The sequence below is a fragment of the Helobdella robusta genome, assembly GCF_000326865.2.
Source record: "Helobdella robusta unplaced genomic scaffold HELROscaffold_10, whole genome shotgun sequence".
Taxonomy (NCBI): domain Eukaryota; kingdom Metazoa; phylum Annelida; class Clitellata; order Rhynchobdellida; family Glossiphoniidae; genus Helobdella; species Helobdella robusta.
In genome coordinates, this window is record NW_008703571.1 from 4,193,013 (window position 1) to 4,206,357 (window position 13,345).

At 31.3% G+C, this 13,345-nt stretch overlaps 1 protein-coding gene across 1 annotated transcript; it reads left to right on the forward strand.

Moving 5' to 3' along the window:
• Positions 1–2,329: 2,329 nt before the first annotated feature.
• Positions 2,330–10,079, forward strand: HELRODRAFT_71646 (hypothetical protein; the record flags this gene model as incomplete). The annotated part of the gene is made up of 4 exons (XM_009012093.1): positions 2,330–2,570; positions 4,242–4,369; positions 9,618–9,771; positions 9,955–10,079. 4 exons carry the CDS (start codon positions 2,330–2,332, stop codon positions 10,077–10,079), a joined length of 648 nt encoding a protein of 215 aa, XP_009010341.1.
• Between the last annotated feature and the right edge of the window lie 3,266 nt (positions 10,080–13,345).

The window sequence follows — 13,345 nt, forward strand, 5'->3', positions numbered from 1 at the left end:
TTACTACCAACACTAATGTTATAACTTCAATGATCTCAGAATTTCAAACACCAGTGTTGTAGCTTCCAACGATCTTCAAGTGTTTGTTATTAGTAGGTTCAAGATTTCCAATAGATGAACACAACTGCATCAAACGCAAACTTTGCTGAACGTTTATTTTAATGCCATTAGTAATAGAAACACTAAAACAATCCAAGTAACTACAAAAATTACAATTACAGTTTCGCATCAAATCTCGATACAAATTTCGCTATTCACAAATCCTTATATACCCTCTACACTAAATTTTTGGCATAGATTCGATATCTCTTTACAATCCTTTATGGTTTGAAATTTAAAGATTACAAATATAGCAAAGATAAAAATAATTAGGATAAAAAATAATATAGCGCACTTTGATCATACCAGCGGTTATAACGATATAAACAAGTCTTTCTTCCTTTCAATTGCTCGTTCACTGATCATTCGTAATATAAATATGACGTTTCTTGCGTCACAATCTTCGTCAAAACCCCACTAGACATTTGAAATTTTAGATCTGAGTTTGTTTTGTGCTTTCATCATAAGAATTCTTAAGAGAAGTTTTATAATATTACTCATCAAGCTGATTTTTTGATGTAGTTCACATTCCGTTACATTAGGTTTTTTAGAAAATGCAATAAATATTGGCATGGATGAATCTTCAGAAATTTCGCTGCCGTTATATATCTCATTCAAAATTTTTTTCACTTTTTCTATTCCAAATTCATCAAAGCGTTTAATTTCTTCAACAACTATCTCATCTAGGCCTGGCGCTTTATTTGATTTCATTTTGCATAGAGCCTCACGAACTTCAGATCTAAGTATCTTTGGTCCTTCTACAATTTTTTTAATAGGAGGCTTTTCACCGCGGATATCATCAAAAATTTAAGTTAATGTATTCAGTCCATTTTTCAAATAATTTTATTCTAAGATTACTTTACCGGATTTAGCTTTTATGCATCCAGAAACGGTACAAGCCCTTTTTCCAGTGATTTCCAGTGATTTCTTTGATGTTTTTGTACATTGCATTTGTATTACTGTTTTTGATCTTTTTAGTGATTTTGCACTTGTCATTTAAACATTTCTCTTTTGCTTCTAAGAACAGTCTTTGTTTGTTTGGTCCAGCCTTTTGTAACTATCAGGATTGCAGCATTTCACTTTCCATCGTTCATTCATCAGAGATACAATGTCATCTGTTATCCATTTCTGACCTCTTCTTTGCTCTTTCACAGGTATAACTTCCCCTTACTGATTCTGTGAAGGCCTATCTAAATATTTTATATTTAGATTTATTTACGTCTTCCTTCAATAACTGAAAATGATTCCTTACTTCAACATTATACTTGACCTTGACCTCATCATTTTGTTACATTACATCATACATAATACATTATCACGGAATTTTCATAATTAAGGCACACTTACTACCAATTCCTGGTGTTCCAATACCCAAATCTGAAGTTAAGAAATTCATAGAGCAAAACTTTAACAGAAGATGGCAAGAAAATTGGAATAAAATGAATACCTCTTTAAAATCAATAATCCCAAATATAAGATCAATGAGCATTCTAAAACAATGCAAAAGTGTTTGATCATTAACTTTCAGTATATTTTGAAACACGAGTGCAGGGTATAAATTACCTATACTCTGTAAAAATTTTCATCAACTGATTTCAAATTTTTTTAAATATTTTACCATAAAGTGGCTTTTAATTAAAATTGCAAATCAAAAGTTGACAAAATTTTCTAAGAGTCGAAAAATTTTTCGATGAGGTAGAGTCGTCGGCAAATTTTTATGACTCCTGAAACAAACCTGTATAACAGGCAAATATATTTTATGTATCATGATCTACAATTACCGATAAAGATTATAAAAATGACAAACAAAACTGATCAATTAACATTAAATCTAGAAGAGATAATTAGACTTTTAAAATTTTGTTCAACTTAAAATTAAAAAATATCGAAACAAAATATAAAATTGTAAACAAATTTTAAAGTAAAATGTAATGAGTGGAAACATCTGATTTTTTCATGATTGAAGGCTCATTAACTTTTATCACACTTTTTTTAATCATTTTTAACTATACAAAGAAGCAAAGCAAAATTTTGCATTCTCTTTCATTATTTACCAGTTTCATTTTACAACTATTTTGTTTGGCTTTATATAGTGAAACATTAAATAAGAGTGTATTTTTATAACTGTATTTATATCATGTAAAGCAAAGTATGGCAGTTTTTGTTCTTGTTATTGTACAATATTTTCAATGAAATGTTGTCGAAGCTAAATAATCAGAAATTAATTTGAATGTTCTCAGCACTGCTGGTCATAGATGTTCAAAAATGTTTCATCGAAGGAGGATCTCTACCTATCAACGGCGGTCGTCAACTTGTTCCCCTCATAAATGAAATGCTTCACAATTACAAAAAATACTTCAAAAAAGTTATATTCAGTTTAGACTTTCATCCTGCTAACCATATTTCATTCGCCTCTCAACATCTCAACAAATCCGTTCTAGATCATGTAACTTTAAACTATGATAAAAACGGTTGGATATCACACGATTCTAACATTGGTTAAAGTATTGTGTATTTGTGTCATTATTTAAAAATAAGACTGTTATCAATTAAATAAATATTTGTATTAGAGCGTTGCGCGGTTTTTCATGGTTGGGGTTTTAAAATGATACGGTTTTATGCAGGCGCGGTTGTAAAGACGTGCGGATTTGAGCGGTGCCGTTTTTAATTCTGAAACCGCGGTAACCGCAATATATTAAATACAATTTTATAAAGCTTAAATTTGACTTCAAAAATTTAGTTATCAATGTTTTATATCAATTTAGTGTTTTCGAGATTGATAATTTAATATATTGAAATAATGTTTTGAATAATTTTGTCTATAAATGTCGTCATTATTTTGTAAAACATATAGGCACATTCGAGTGCAAATGAACTTGTTTCTTATAAAATTGAATGTTACATTAAAAAGAAAACTCCGAATATTGAAGCTGGTGAGAAAATGATCATACAAGAAAACCATACAAAATTATGAGATATTTGCTTTTTCATTTTTTTTGGTAGCAGCCTCTAATATTTCATCGAAGAGAGCTGGTTCTTCACAGAGCTGCGCGTTGCAAAACATTTGATTGATTTTGGACCCAAATAAAATAAGTAAGATAATATTTATCGGTAGCAATTAAGACTTAAATTAATCCCTGTATTTGTTTCATGATTGCTTCAAAGAACAATTCTCCCCCCGAGCTAAATATCGCTGCTGTACTTTAAAAAAAATTGCTTGATTGGTAAATGTTTTTAAAATTAAATATATCTTTGAAAATTAACATCGAAATTTTTATAAACGATAAATTGCCGATATATCGATAGCCGAACTCTCAAAAATTCTCAAAACATCTACAAAAAAATTTGAGTCTGTTGAACAAAAATCTCAGGAAACGATTAAATCAACGTGTAACAAACCACTGCAATGCTTTTGAGAAAGATGTATCACCACCCCTAGGTAGGCGTTGCTCACTTGCAACTGTACATGCGTTGCTCATTTGCAATATCAGGCATATAACAATAAATATATCTTGAAAACTTTATGAAACAATACATATCTTCAAATTTGTAAATGCTGTAAAAGAAATTCAATCATTCCCTTTTTTCAGACTTAAGCTATGCTATGACTATTCACCAGAGGAACAACAGCATTTACTGCTGACCTAGTGAACTTTTATTATTATATCCGTTAAAAAAATATGTAAATACCGCGGACGTAGTAATGTTTTATAGTTTACCCAGCGGTATTTAGAGCCAGTATGTTACTTCAAAAATGATTATGTTTGCTTATTTGTTATTTGTTACTGTTGTTCTTAAAACTTTTGACATGTAGAGTTAGTTAGCTGTTAGTTAGAGTTCGATGGTGTTTTTTCCGGTTGTGGTTTTTGATCGGTTTTTTCCGGTTGCGAGCATTTGCAAGCGGTTATGGTCTAATTTTTTGCGGTGTGTTTATTTGCGATATCAGTCGTGGCGGTCGTGAACGTTTGCGGTTTCCAAAAAGTTTATCGCGCGGGCTTCTAGTTTGTAGTACTAGTTTTTTGCTATAATTGTTTTTATAGTAAAAAAAGATAATTAATTTTAATATTAAAACATTTAATTTTAAGTTAAGTTGTGTAGGCCATCAACTTTGATGGATGAAAATCGTGCTGACAACTGCAAAGGGGCATTTAAATTCGTTCAAACTCTATGGCCTGATCATTGTGTTGAGAATACAACAGATTCTAAACTGGCCGATGAATTAAATTTTGAAATCGATGACGTTACATTGCTAAAAGGAACCGATCAAAACGTTAGTTTCGATTAAAAAAAGTTCTATTCAGCTATATTGATATTTATTAAATAATAATTAGAAGTTATACATTTTAATATAAAAAAAGTAAATTATTCATATATAATATTGCTATCAATATTTTTAATGTTCAAAGAACATTTCATCAATTTGTAATTTAAGAAATGCCAGACATTGTTTGCTTGTTGACATCTAACAGACCGTGATTAAAACTGAATCAAAACAACAGATAAAACTTAACAATTTATTGATTACTATAATTTTTTAAGTAATGGACACCAAAACATAATTAAATGTAATTAATCTTAAAAAACATTCTGTCTAATCATATTTTTGCAATCATTAAATTAATCAAATAGTTTATAAAGCGCCATTAAATTTATTTATATATATGTCAATTATCAATAAGATTAACACTGTTCGTGATTTATTCTCTAATAATTTTGATATTTTTGTTGTTACGGAATCCTGACTTGGTTCTTCCGAGAATCTATCACTTAGACTCACTCTACCACCTGATTTTGTGTTTATAGGTTTTTTGAGGCCTGACAAACCTCACCGTGGTGGAATAATTGTGTTTTTTTAAATTATTTTAAATTTTATAAAATTCCACTGCCTTTATTTGAGACATTTGAAGCTATAGTTGTAAAATTTTATTTTCATTCTTTATTTTCCTATACAATCTTTCTAATTTTCGACAATTGCATTTTAATAAACGACATTCAGAGTCAAACCAAGGAGCAAATGATACATGAGTAGTTTTGACATAACGACAAAGAGCAACGATATCCATAATCCTCGCAATATCAGACTTAAACAAATTCAATAATAAAGTAAATAATGAAGTAATGAATGAACTGAAATAATGAATATATATTATATTATTTATATTATTATTATTGTTGTTGTTGTTGCTGCTGCTGTTGTTGTTATTATTATTGTTACATCTGACAAATATCAGTAATAATTTTGAAAACAATTTAAATAATATGTTGTCCTGTTGTTGTGGCAAGCCCTGCAAGAGCATAAAAGGATTAAAGATGCATCAAAAAACATTCAAAATGTTCAAGTCCCTTAAAACAAAAAGTCGATACTGAAAAACCACCCATTTCTTCGAGCCCAAACTGTTATGGTTTTGAACACCAATCTACCCAGACGGCGGTCCCGCAGCCGCTTCCAGGCGTCATGCTGCCGAGATCAACAGCAGAATGGACCGAAGCCAACACAGCTTTTCACATAGAAATGAAATGTCTAAACCACATAGACATTAATAATTTTTCGACCCATTTTCAACAGATAATCTTCGTCAAAAATTACGGCTTCGTACAAAATAAATCAACAAATAATGTGAAAACGAACGGCTCAATCAATCAGCAAAAAAAGGAATTACTAATACTAAAGGAACAGAATGGTAACCATTTTTTCAGCGAAAAAATATCTCAATTAAGCAAATCAATTCTCAATAGATTAAAATCAAAATCGTCAAATAAAACGTGTTCCACCATAACTACATTCCAATTCAACAACAAGTTTTTAAAAAGTATGCAAATCACCATTTTCAACATCTACAAAGGTATCTCCTCGGTTCAATGTCGTTGACAGTAACAATTTTTTTCGCAAAAGTCTGTTAGCGAAGTCATGTACTTCATTTGAATTCCCAGAATCCTCCTCTTCCGGAACCCTCATTCAAGGGCAATATTGAACAACCAATTTATAATAAATTTGCAGCCATCGTTCGGAGATGCAAAACCAAAGCCACGTCATGACCGCTTGATCAAAGTTCAACAATTGCCACGAAGAGATGCCCAATACTTTGCACATACATTTGCAAACTAATAAACGTCGGAATGTTACTTCAATCTTAACATATTGGCGTAAGAGCGTATCATGACATCTATTGGCCACTTTTACACTTTTGTACTGAAGGTGTACATAAAATCCTGGTTTACCTCTCCATGTGTTTCATCTGCTCCATACAATGACTTACTGCTGCTTCTGGAGTTAGAAAGCTACAAGAAAACAAATGAAGCTGTTGCTAAAGCTGCGTTGAAGTCATTCTCTGGTCATTTATGGTACTTGAATGAAGTATTGATCGACTTAGCATTTTTAGACTCAGAAGTCTCATCTGAGACGAAGTCAGCCATGGTTGCGGCACAGGAATAAGGCAACAACCAATTAACCTATACGACGCATTACATTCCAGCCCACAAAATCACAGAAGCGGCTTTCGGACTTCGTATCGCAACGTACCAGGCAACTGTTCACTGTCTTGCATATACCGCAGAAGTTCTTGAGCAGTAGTCCGGACACGTGCAACAATGACAATGACTACATTATTGGTCAATGGAAAGTAAGAAGTTTGAAAGATGTCAACGATGCCGCCAAGAGAGGAGTGGCCTTAATTCAGGAGTTCAAAAGAGTTGTAACAAATGACAAAGACCAAAAGCAGTATTTGTTACAAGTGATAGAGAAACATCGCAAAGACTTCGAATGAATTCTGTTATTAAATCGTCATTTCACGTGTAGTTAATCTGAATTGTGAACAAAACAGATCAATTTTGAGGCTGTAAATCAATTTTCCTATCCATCTTGAGTGATGGCAAGCTCCAGGAGCCTGAATGTTTATGTTTTCACTATGCTGTGCTCCAAGAAAAGCGATATATGAAGAAGCTCACAATAATCATCTCTGGGTTGAAAATGTGTAAATTGATGCTGAAGGAAGTAAATGAGGTCATTTTGACTGGTATGAGAGCCGATGCAATGTAATCCACATCCAGCCCACTTTCAAACTTAGTCTTGTCAATTGAATGCCAGTCTTTTTTGGAATACTTTCTACTGCAGCTTCTGCCATTTTAAAAATCCACCAGATTTACTATAAATGAGATAAAACTTGCTGTAATAGAAATATTATATTCACTGAAATTTATCAAAACAGGATGTTGATTTCTGTAACAAAGAACAAAAACAAGACATGCATATGCATATTATTTTTTACAAGTAAATATAAAATTAAGAACTGTATAAGAATTAAGAGCTATATAAGATATATAAATGCTTATCATACTCATCAAAGCTCATCTTTAATTTAAGAGTACGAGGATGATAAAATGATAAAATGGTACAAAAATTTTTCAAGTTTTGTTCCTGTCACAGTATAAAGCATACAACGACTTAATTACGCATTTTATCAAGTTCCCTTTAAAAACGTTTCACCAAGATTAAAGAAAGTTTAAAAGGATTATAAAAACCTATTGGACTAATTTCAAATGTTCTAATTATAATGTTTAAATTTTTAAAATCTTCCAACAAATCATTTTTTAGAATGTTTTTATATTTTTCATTCTAGTAGAGTTTAGATTTGGGGAAGTTTGTTTCGTGGCATACCATCAATACGAGAATCTCTATCGTATCGTTACTATCATAGCGATGTCTGGCAGGAGAGACTTGAATAAGTGCAATACTGAGCGAATTGAATCATTATCTTGATCCGCATATATGATTAAATCAGACTTTGCGTAAGATTTTAAGTAACCAACAATTAGATTGAAAATTTTGTTGTGTCTTTCCAGGTGTCATCCCAATGCCGCGGTTGAGCTGCAGTTTGACAATAGTCCATGCTTGCTCGTTTGTTTTGCATTGTATAGCGGCATTGGCATAACTCGTTTGTTGACTTTCCCCATTTAACCAAGCTTAAGTTTATTGGTAATTGTTGTATTAAGTATTTTATTGCTAATCTAAATAGAATTTTTAGGGCTTTCCCTGCTGCTTTAGACCATAGTGCTATTTCAGAGGAGTTAATGTGGTCGTTTATAGTTCTTAGCAGAATACCTTGGTACTGTAGCGTATATATATGATTGAAATCTATCTCGTGCTGGTGTTCTTTACAGATTTTAAGTGCATGTTGCAGATCATCATTCGGGATGTTGCTATCAATTTTTTTGAAACACTTGGATAATTCTGCCCATAGACATTTCATTTCGTCATTTGAATTTAATTTTAGGCTACCATGTAGCTTTATTTTTAGCAACCCAGCATGATTTTTCAATGATCGAAAGTTTAGGACTCCCACTGTTTCAGTTATCATTGCTTCGAGAGCTTTTCCGATCCACGTCAGTGAAATATCGTATATTTTCAGATCAAATAAGAGTTGCAACGGAACAAAGTACTTTATAATCTGCAGCTTCCATTAAGCAGTAGTATCTAATTCATCAATCGTGTGCAGCATGTCTTTAACTTTTTTATAAATTGGCTCTATGCACTCAAAATCGTATTTCTTTTCTGAATATGTAAATCGGTTGTAACGTAATTTTTCGGAAGTTTGCTGGATCACTAGTATCATCTTTTTTGTGGATTAATTTGATTAGGGCCTTTCTCCAGCACGTTGGGATTGTTGATGATTTCCAGCATTTTACCACCAGTTGATGAAGTATTATGCAAATAATAGGACATTGTTTTAATATTATTATTGATATTTGGTGTAGTAAGCAATAAGATGATTTTGATTTAATATTTTTATTATTGCTGTGATTTCATTGTATGTTGGAGGACTGGTGTTGAAAAAAATTGAAAAATTCTTTAATAGTGGAATCCATGGAGGTAGGCAGTAGTTCTTTTATTGCGGTGCATTTAGTACCTTTTGAAAATAGTTCTGACATTCTGTCACTTCAAATGAAGGTTGCACATCATTTGTTGGGTGGAATATATTTTTGCATGTTGCGTAGAATTTATGTTTTAGTTGGTATTGCATTTATTTTTGCCATATTTTATATCACAACAACAACAATAATAATAATAATTGATTGAATTAATTATATATATACCGATTTTTCGAAATAGGTCTTATACACTCGAGAATGAATTGGAAAACTGTATATTATTCTAACTTTATTAAAATAAATAATGACAGCAACAGTTTAAGCCTAATTTTTTGATTTTATTGATGAATGTTACAACACGTTTTACGTTAGTTAGTTTCTTGTTTAATTTATCGATTTTTCTAATGGTAGATCATAAATCATTATCAAGTTTCCTGAATTTAAAACCAAAATTTTTATTTCTTTTAAAAATGCTTAAATGTTCTATCGAGCTGTGTGTGTGTTGTGTGTGTGTGTGTGTGTGTTTGTGTGTGTGTGTGTGTGTGTGTGTTATTTATTTTAAAAATTCTTAAATGTTCTATCATGATTTCTAATTTACTCTAAAAGCTTTAATTATTTAATAAATTAATAATTAATTTATTTATTTATTACAGATCGATTCATACTCTGCATTTTATGATGTAGGAAGGTTCTCCCAAACTGCACTACATAGCATCCTAACACAAAATAACATCAAAAATGTTTTTGTTGTCGGTATTGCAACTGACTTTTGCGTTAAATTTACCGCTTTAGACGCCAATTATTTAGGTTAATGCTCTATATAATTTGGATATATTGTTTTAAGGTGTTGCTCATAACAAACACTTATTAAATACATGAAATTAGTCGTTTACAAACCTCATAAATGGGTGGCTACATAATGCTATTTTTATAATTTTCTAACTACTAAATTCAAGACAATATTAATCCTTTAATCACAATTTTTGCAAGGATACACAGTTTATGTTGTTGAAGATCTTACAAGAGGCGTTTCTGAAAATTCAGTCAAAGAAGCGTTGAACGAAATGGAACAAGATGGTTTATTTGTCAATTTAAATATTTGTAAAAAAAATTAATTTAAATTTACAGCTCTAATCCAGCAATGTTTCAGCTAATAATATTTATTAAAATTGGTGGATAATTTTAGTTAACTTTCTTCAGAGGTACTTGATAGAGCATGAGAAGCAATGATTTTGTAAAGCTTAAGCAAATTGCGGTGGCCAGATAACTGATGAAAAACTTTAAATAAATTTATATTACTGCAGTTCCAACTGTTAACAGCATTTATTTGAGCCTATTTATATGCCATATTGTCGACTTCTTTGTCTGATTCATCAAAAAGTATTTCTTTACCAGAATCACAACTTGAACTTGCCGACAAATTTATCGTCTTACCATCACGGCTTTGCAATTTGTATGTCTTTTTTAAAATCTTTTAGTTCAGTGTGGTGTTTATTTACTCTTTTGAGTTGATGCCATACTGGTTACGAACAGTTTCTGTTATGCTAGTCTTTACGCATTGGCTGCGCAAAAGTGTTTTAAAAGTAAATAACGAAAGTTCTTTCAAAAAAATTTGTTTTTCAAATCGACTTTTGATTTGCTGGTTCACTCCATCCAAAAAAATTAATAAACTTTCATATTATATTTTATTAAACCCAACTAAACATTCGTGACTGCATAGTTCATCAAACATTTTTTTAGCACGGCGCCTCTTAAATGATGTATCAAGACTGATACGGTGTGCTGTTGCGAATGATTCCGACACATCGCATTCGCATATTGTTTTCCATGTTGAATTAGCATTTCTTCTGATGATGTCAAAATGATGAGTGCAGTTTTTATCAATTCTGTTGCTAAAGCCATGTCAATAGATATACACTGCACTGTTTTGGATACGAGACCAATAATATTATAAACCATCTCACTTGATGATGATTCAACCAACTCAGAATAAGCATATAATTTTAAATCGTTTAAGATACTTGGTTTGTTTTCTTGAAATGATATTTTAACGGAAAAATTCTCCCACTAGCTAAAAATGGAGGCAATTGCTTTCTTCCCTTATTCCGTGGATGCCCCTGAGTTTGACTTGTATTTTTGTCATATTCTTTTACAAACGTTTGACAGGATAGATAAATGAATACTAGATCAATGATGCTGGTAACTCTTCTTGTTGCTCTTAATTTTTTTGCTGTAACTAATCTTTCATCTAATCCATACACTCTTATATAATGAACTAATAAATTAGTTTCATTATTTTGGAGTCCGTGATCTAATCTAAATATAGCTTTTCACAATATCTTTTTTGTTTTTTTATTATTTATTTGAGTAATTTCATCTTTTTTAAACTAAATCCTAAAATTGAACTAATATGTTTTAACACGTCTAAAACTCTACTATTCCTCCTATAGATATTTCACTTGATTTTTAAACTTTTAAATTGTTTCACGACAGTTACAGCCTTAATTTTATTTTTATCCTTCTCCTATTCCTCCTATAGATATTTCACTTGATTTTTAAACTTTTAAATTGTTTCACGACAGTTACAGCCTTAATTTTATTTTTATCCTTATAAATTTATAATGTTGTTAAAAATTTACATTTTTCCGCTTAGAAAAAAACCTTGTGCCTTTTTGAATGATCCTACTTTTTTTTATTTGTTACTTTATTAGTATTTAAGAATTGAGTATTGCTCTACTATAGCTTTTCCGATTTTACGCAATACCCATTAACTAAAACTTTGATCTCTGCTCTGTTCGCTTCCACTGACTACCAGTAAAATATGAAATAATTTTTAAAAATTGCAGTTGATGTAACGTTTCAATATAAATTAGTTTCTATGTACTTTACAGGTAAATTACTTAAATATAAACGCCCCGGTCCACTATCGTTTTCTTGTTCTCCTTTTTTCTTAATTTCTGTTAAACATTCTTATGTTATATCTGTCTTTGCCTTTCTGGTTCTCTTATTTCTTCTCTGATTGATTGATTGGTTGGCTGGCTGGCTGGCTGACTGACTGACTGACTGACTGACTGACTGACTGACTGACTGACTGACTGACTGACTGACTGACTGACTGACTGACTGACTGACTGACTGACTGACTGACTGACTGACTGACTGACTGATTGATTGCATTGGTTGGCTGGCTGGCTGACTGACTGACTGACTGACTGACTGACTGACTGACTGACTGACTGACTGACTGACTGACTGACTGACTGACTGACTGACTGACTGACTGACTGACTGACTGACTGACTGACTGACTGACTGACTGACTGACTGACTGACTGACTGACTGACTGACTGACTGACTGACTGACTGACTGACTGATTGATTGCAAAAGAAGTTACTATTAAAATTAACCAAAAAAATTACCAGGCATAAGAATAATTCAGAAATGCGACTTAGAAGGTATTTTATCCGGGATAAAAATGCGAATGGAATGCCGAAAAAGAAATTAACAAACGATGGACAAATTTTTTTCTCTTGATTGCCATATGAAATTGATTTCATTTTTTAAACGTTAAAATTTGACTTTTCCACAGTTTTAATGTAATAAAATGTTGTATAACCTCCTTTTTCCATTCATCACTGAAATTTAATTTTTTAACTTCTCATTGTATTCAAAAGTTTGATAAATTTATAATCTATTCTTCACATGCAATTTAGACAATATAAAAGCAGCTTACAAATCATTGTTTTATTTTATTTTCCTTCTTACCATGTTTAACAATCCAACTTCTTATCATTTTTTTCTCTTATCCATCACATAGGTCACTTACTGAGTCCTTAAATAGTCACATAATTAATTATTTTATTTATTCGTTTTTTAAATCATTATTTCATGTTCCATCTTCTCATGCTTAAACATTCTTACTCCAAGGCAGTAGAATAAAATGGTAACGAAAAAAATAAATGAATGAATAAATAAATAAATAACGGAGAAAAAATGTTTAAACATGAAAAGTATTAAAAATAAAATAAAATAATGGTATAAAAAAAGCAAATAAATAAAGTATTTATTAATAGACTAGATAAGACTAGATATCATTAATGGGTGTTCTAGAAGTAATGTTATTTTCTTACGGCTATTGTGAATGATGAGTTCGGGTGATTTATTGAGGTTAAGTGACAGATTGCATCGTTTTGACCATGTGGTTAATGAATCGAGTTCTGATTGGATGGTGTTTGAGTTAGATGATGGGATGATAAGGTAGGTGTCGTCAGCGTATTTGATGATGTGATTAGAGCAATGAAAAGTTTTGAGAGTAGAAGCATTGATGATAAAGGTAGATGGTCCAAGGACAGAACCTTGAACTACGCTAGAATTTATAG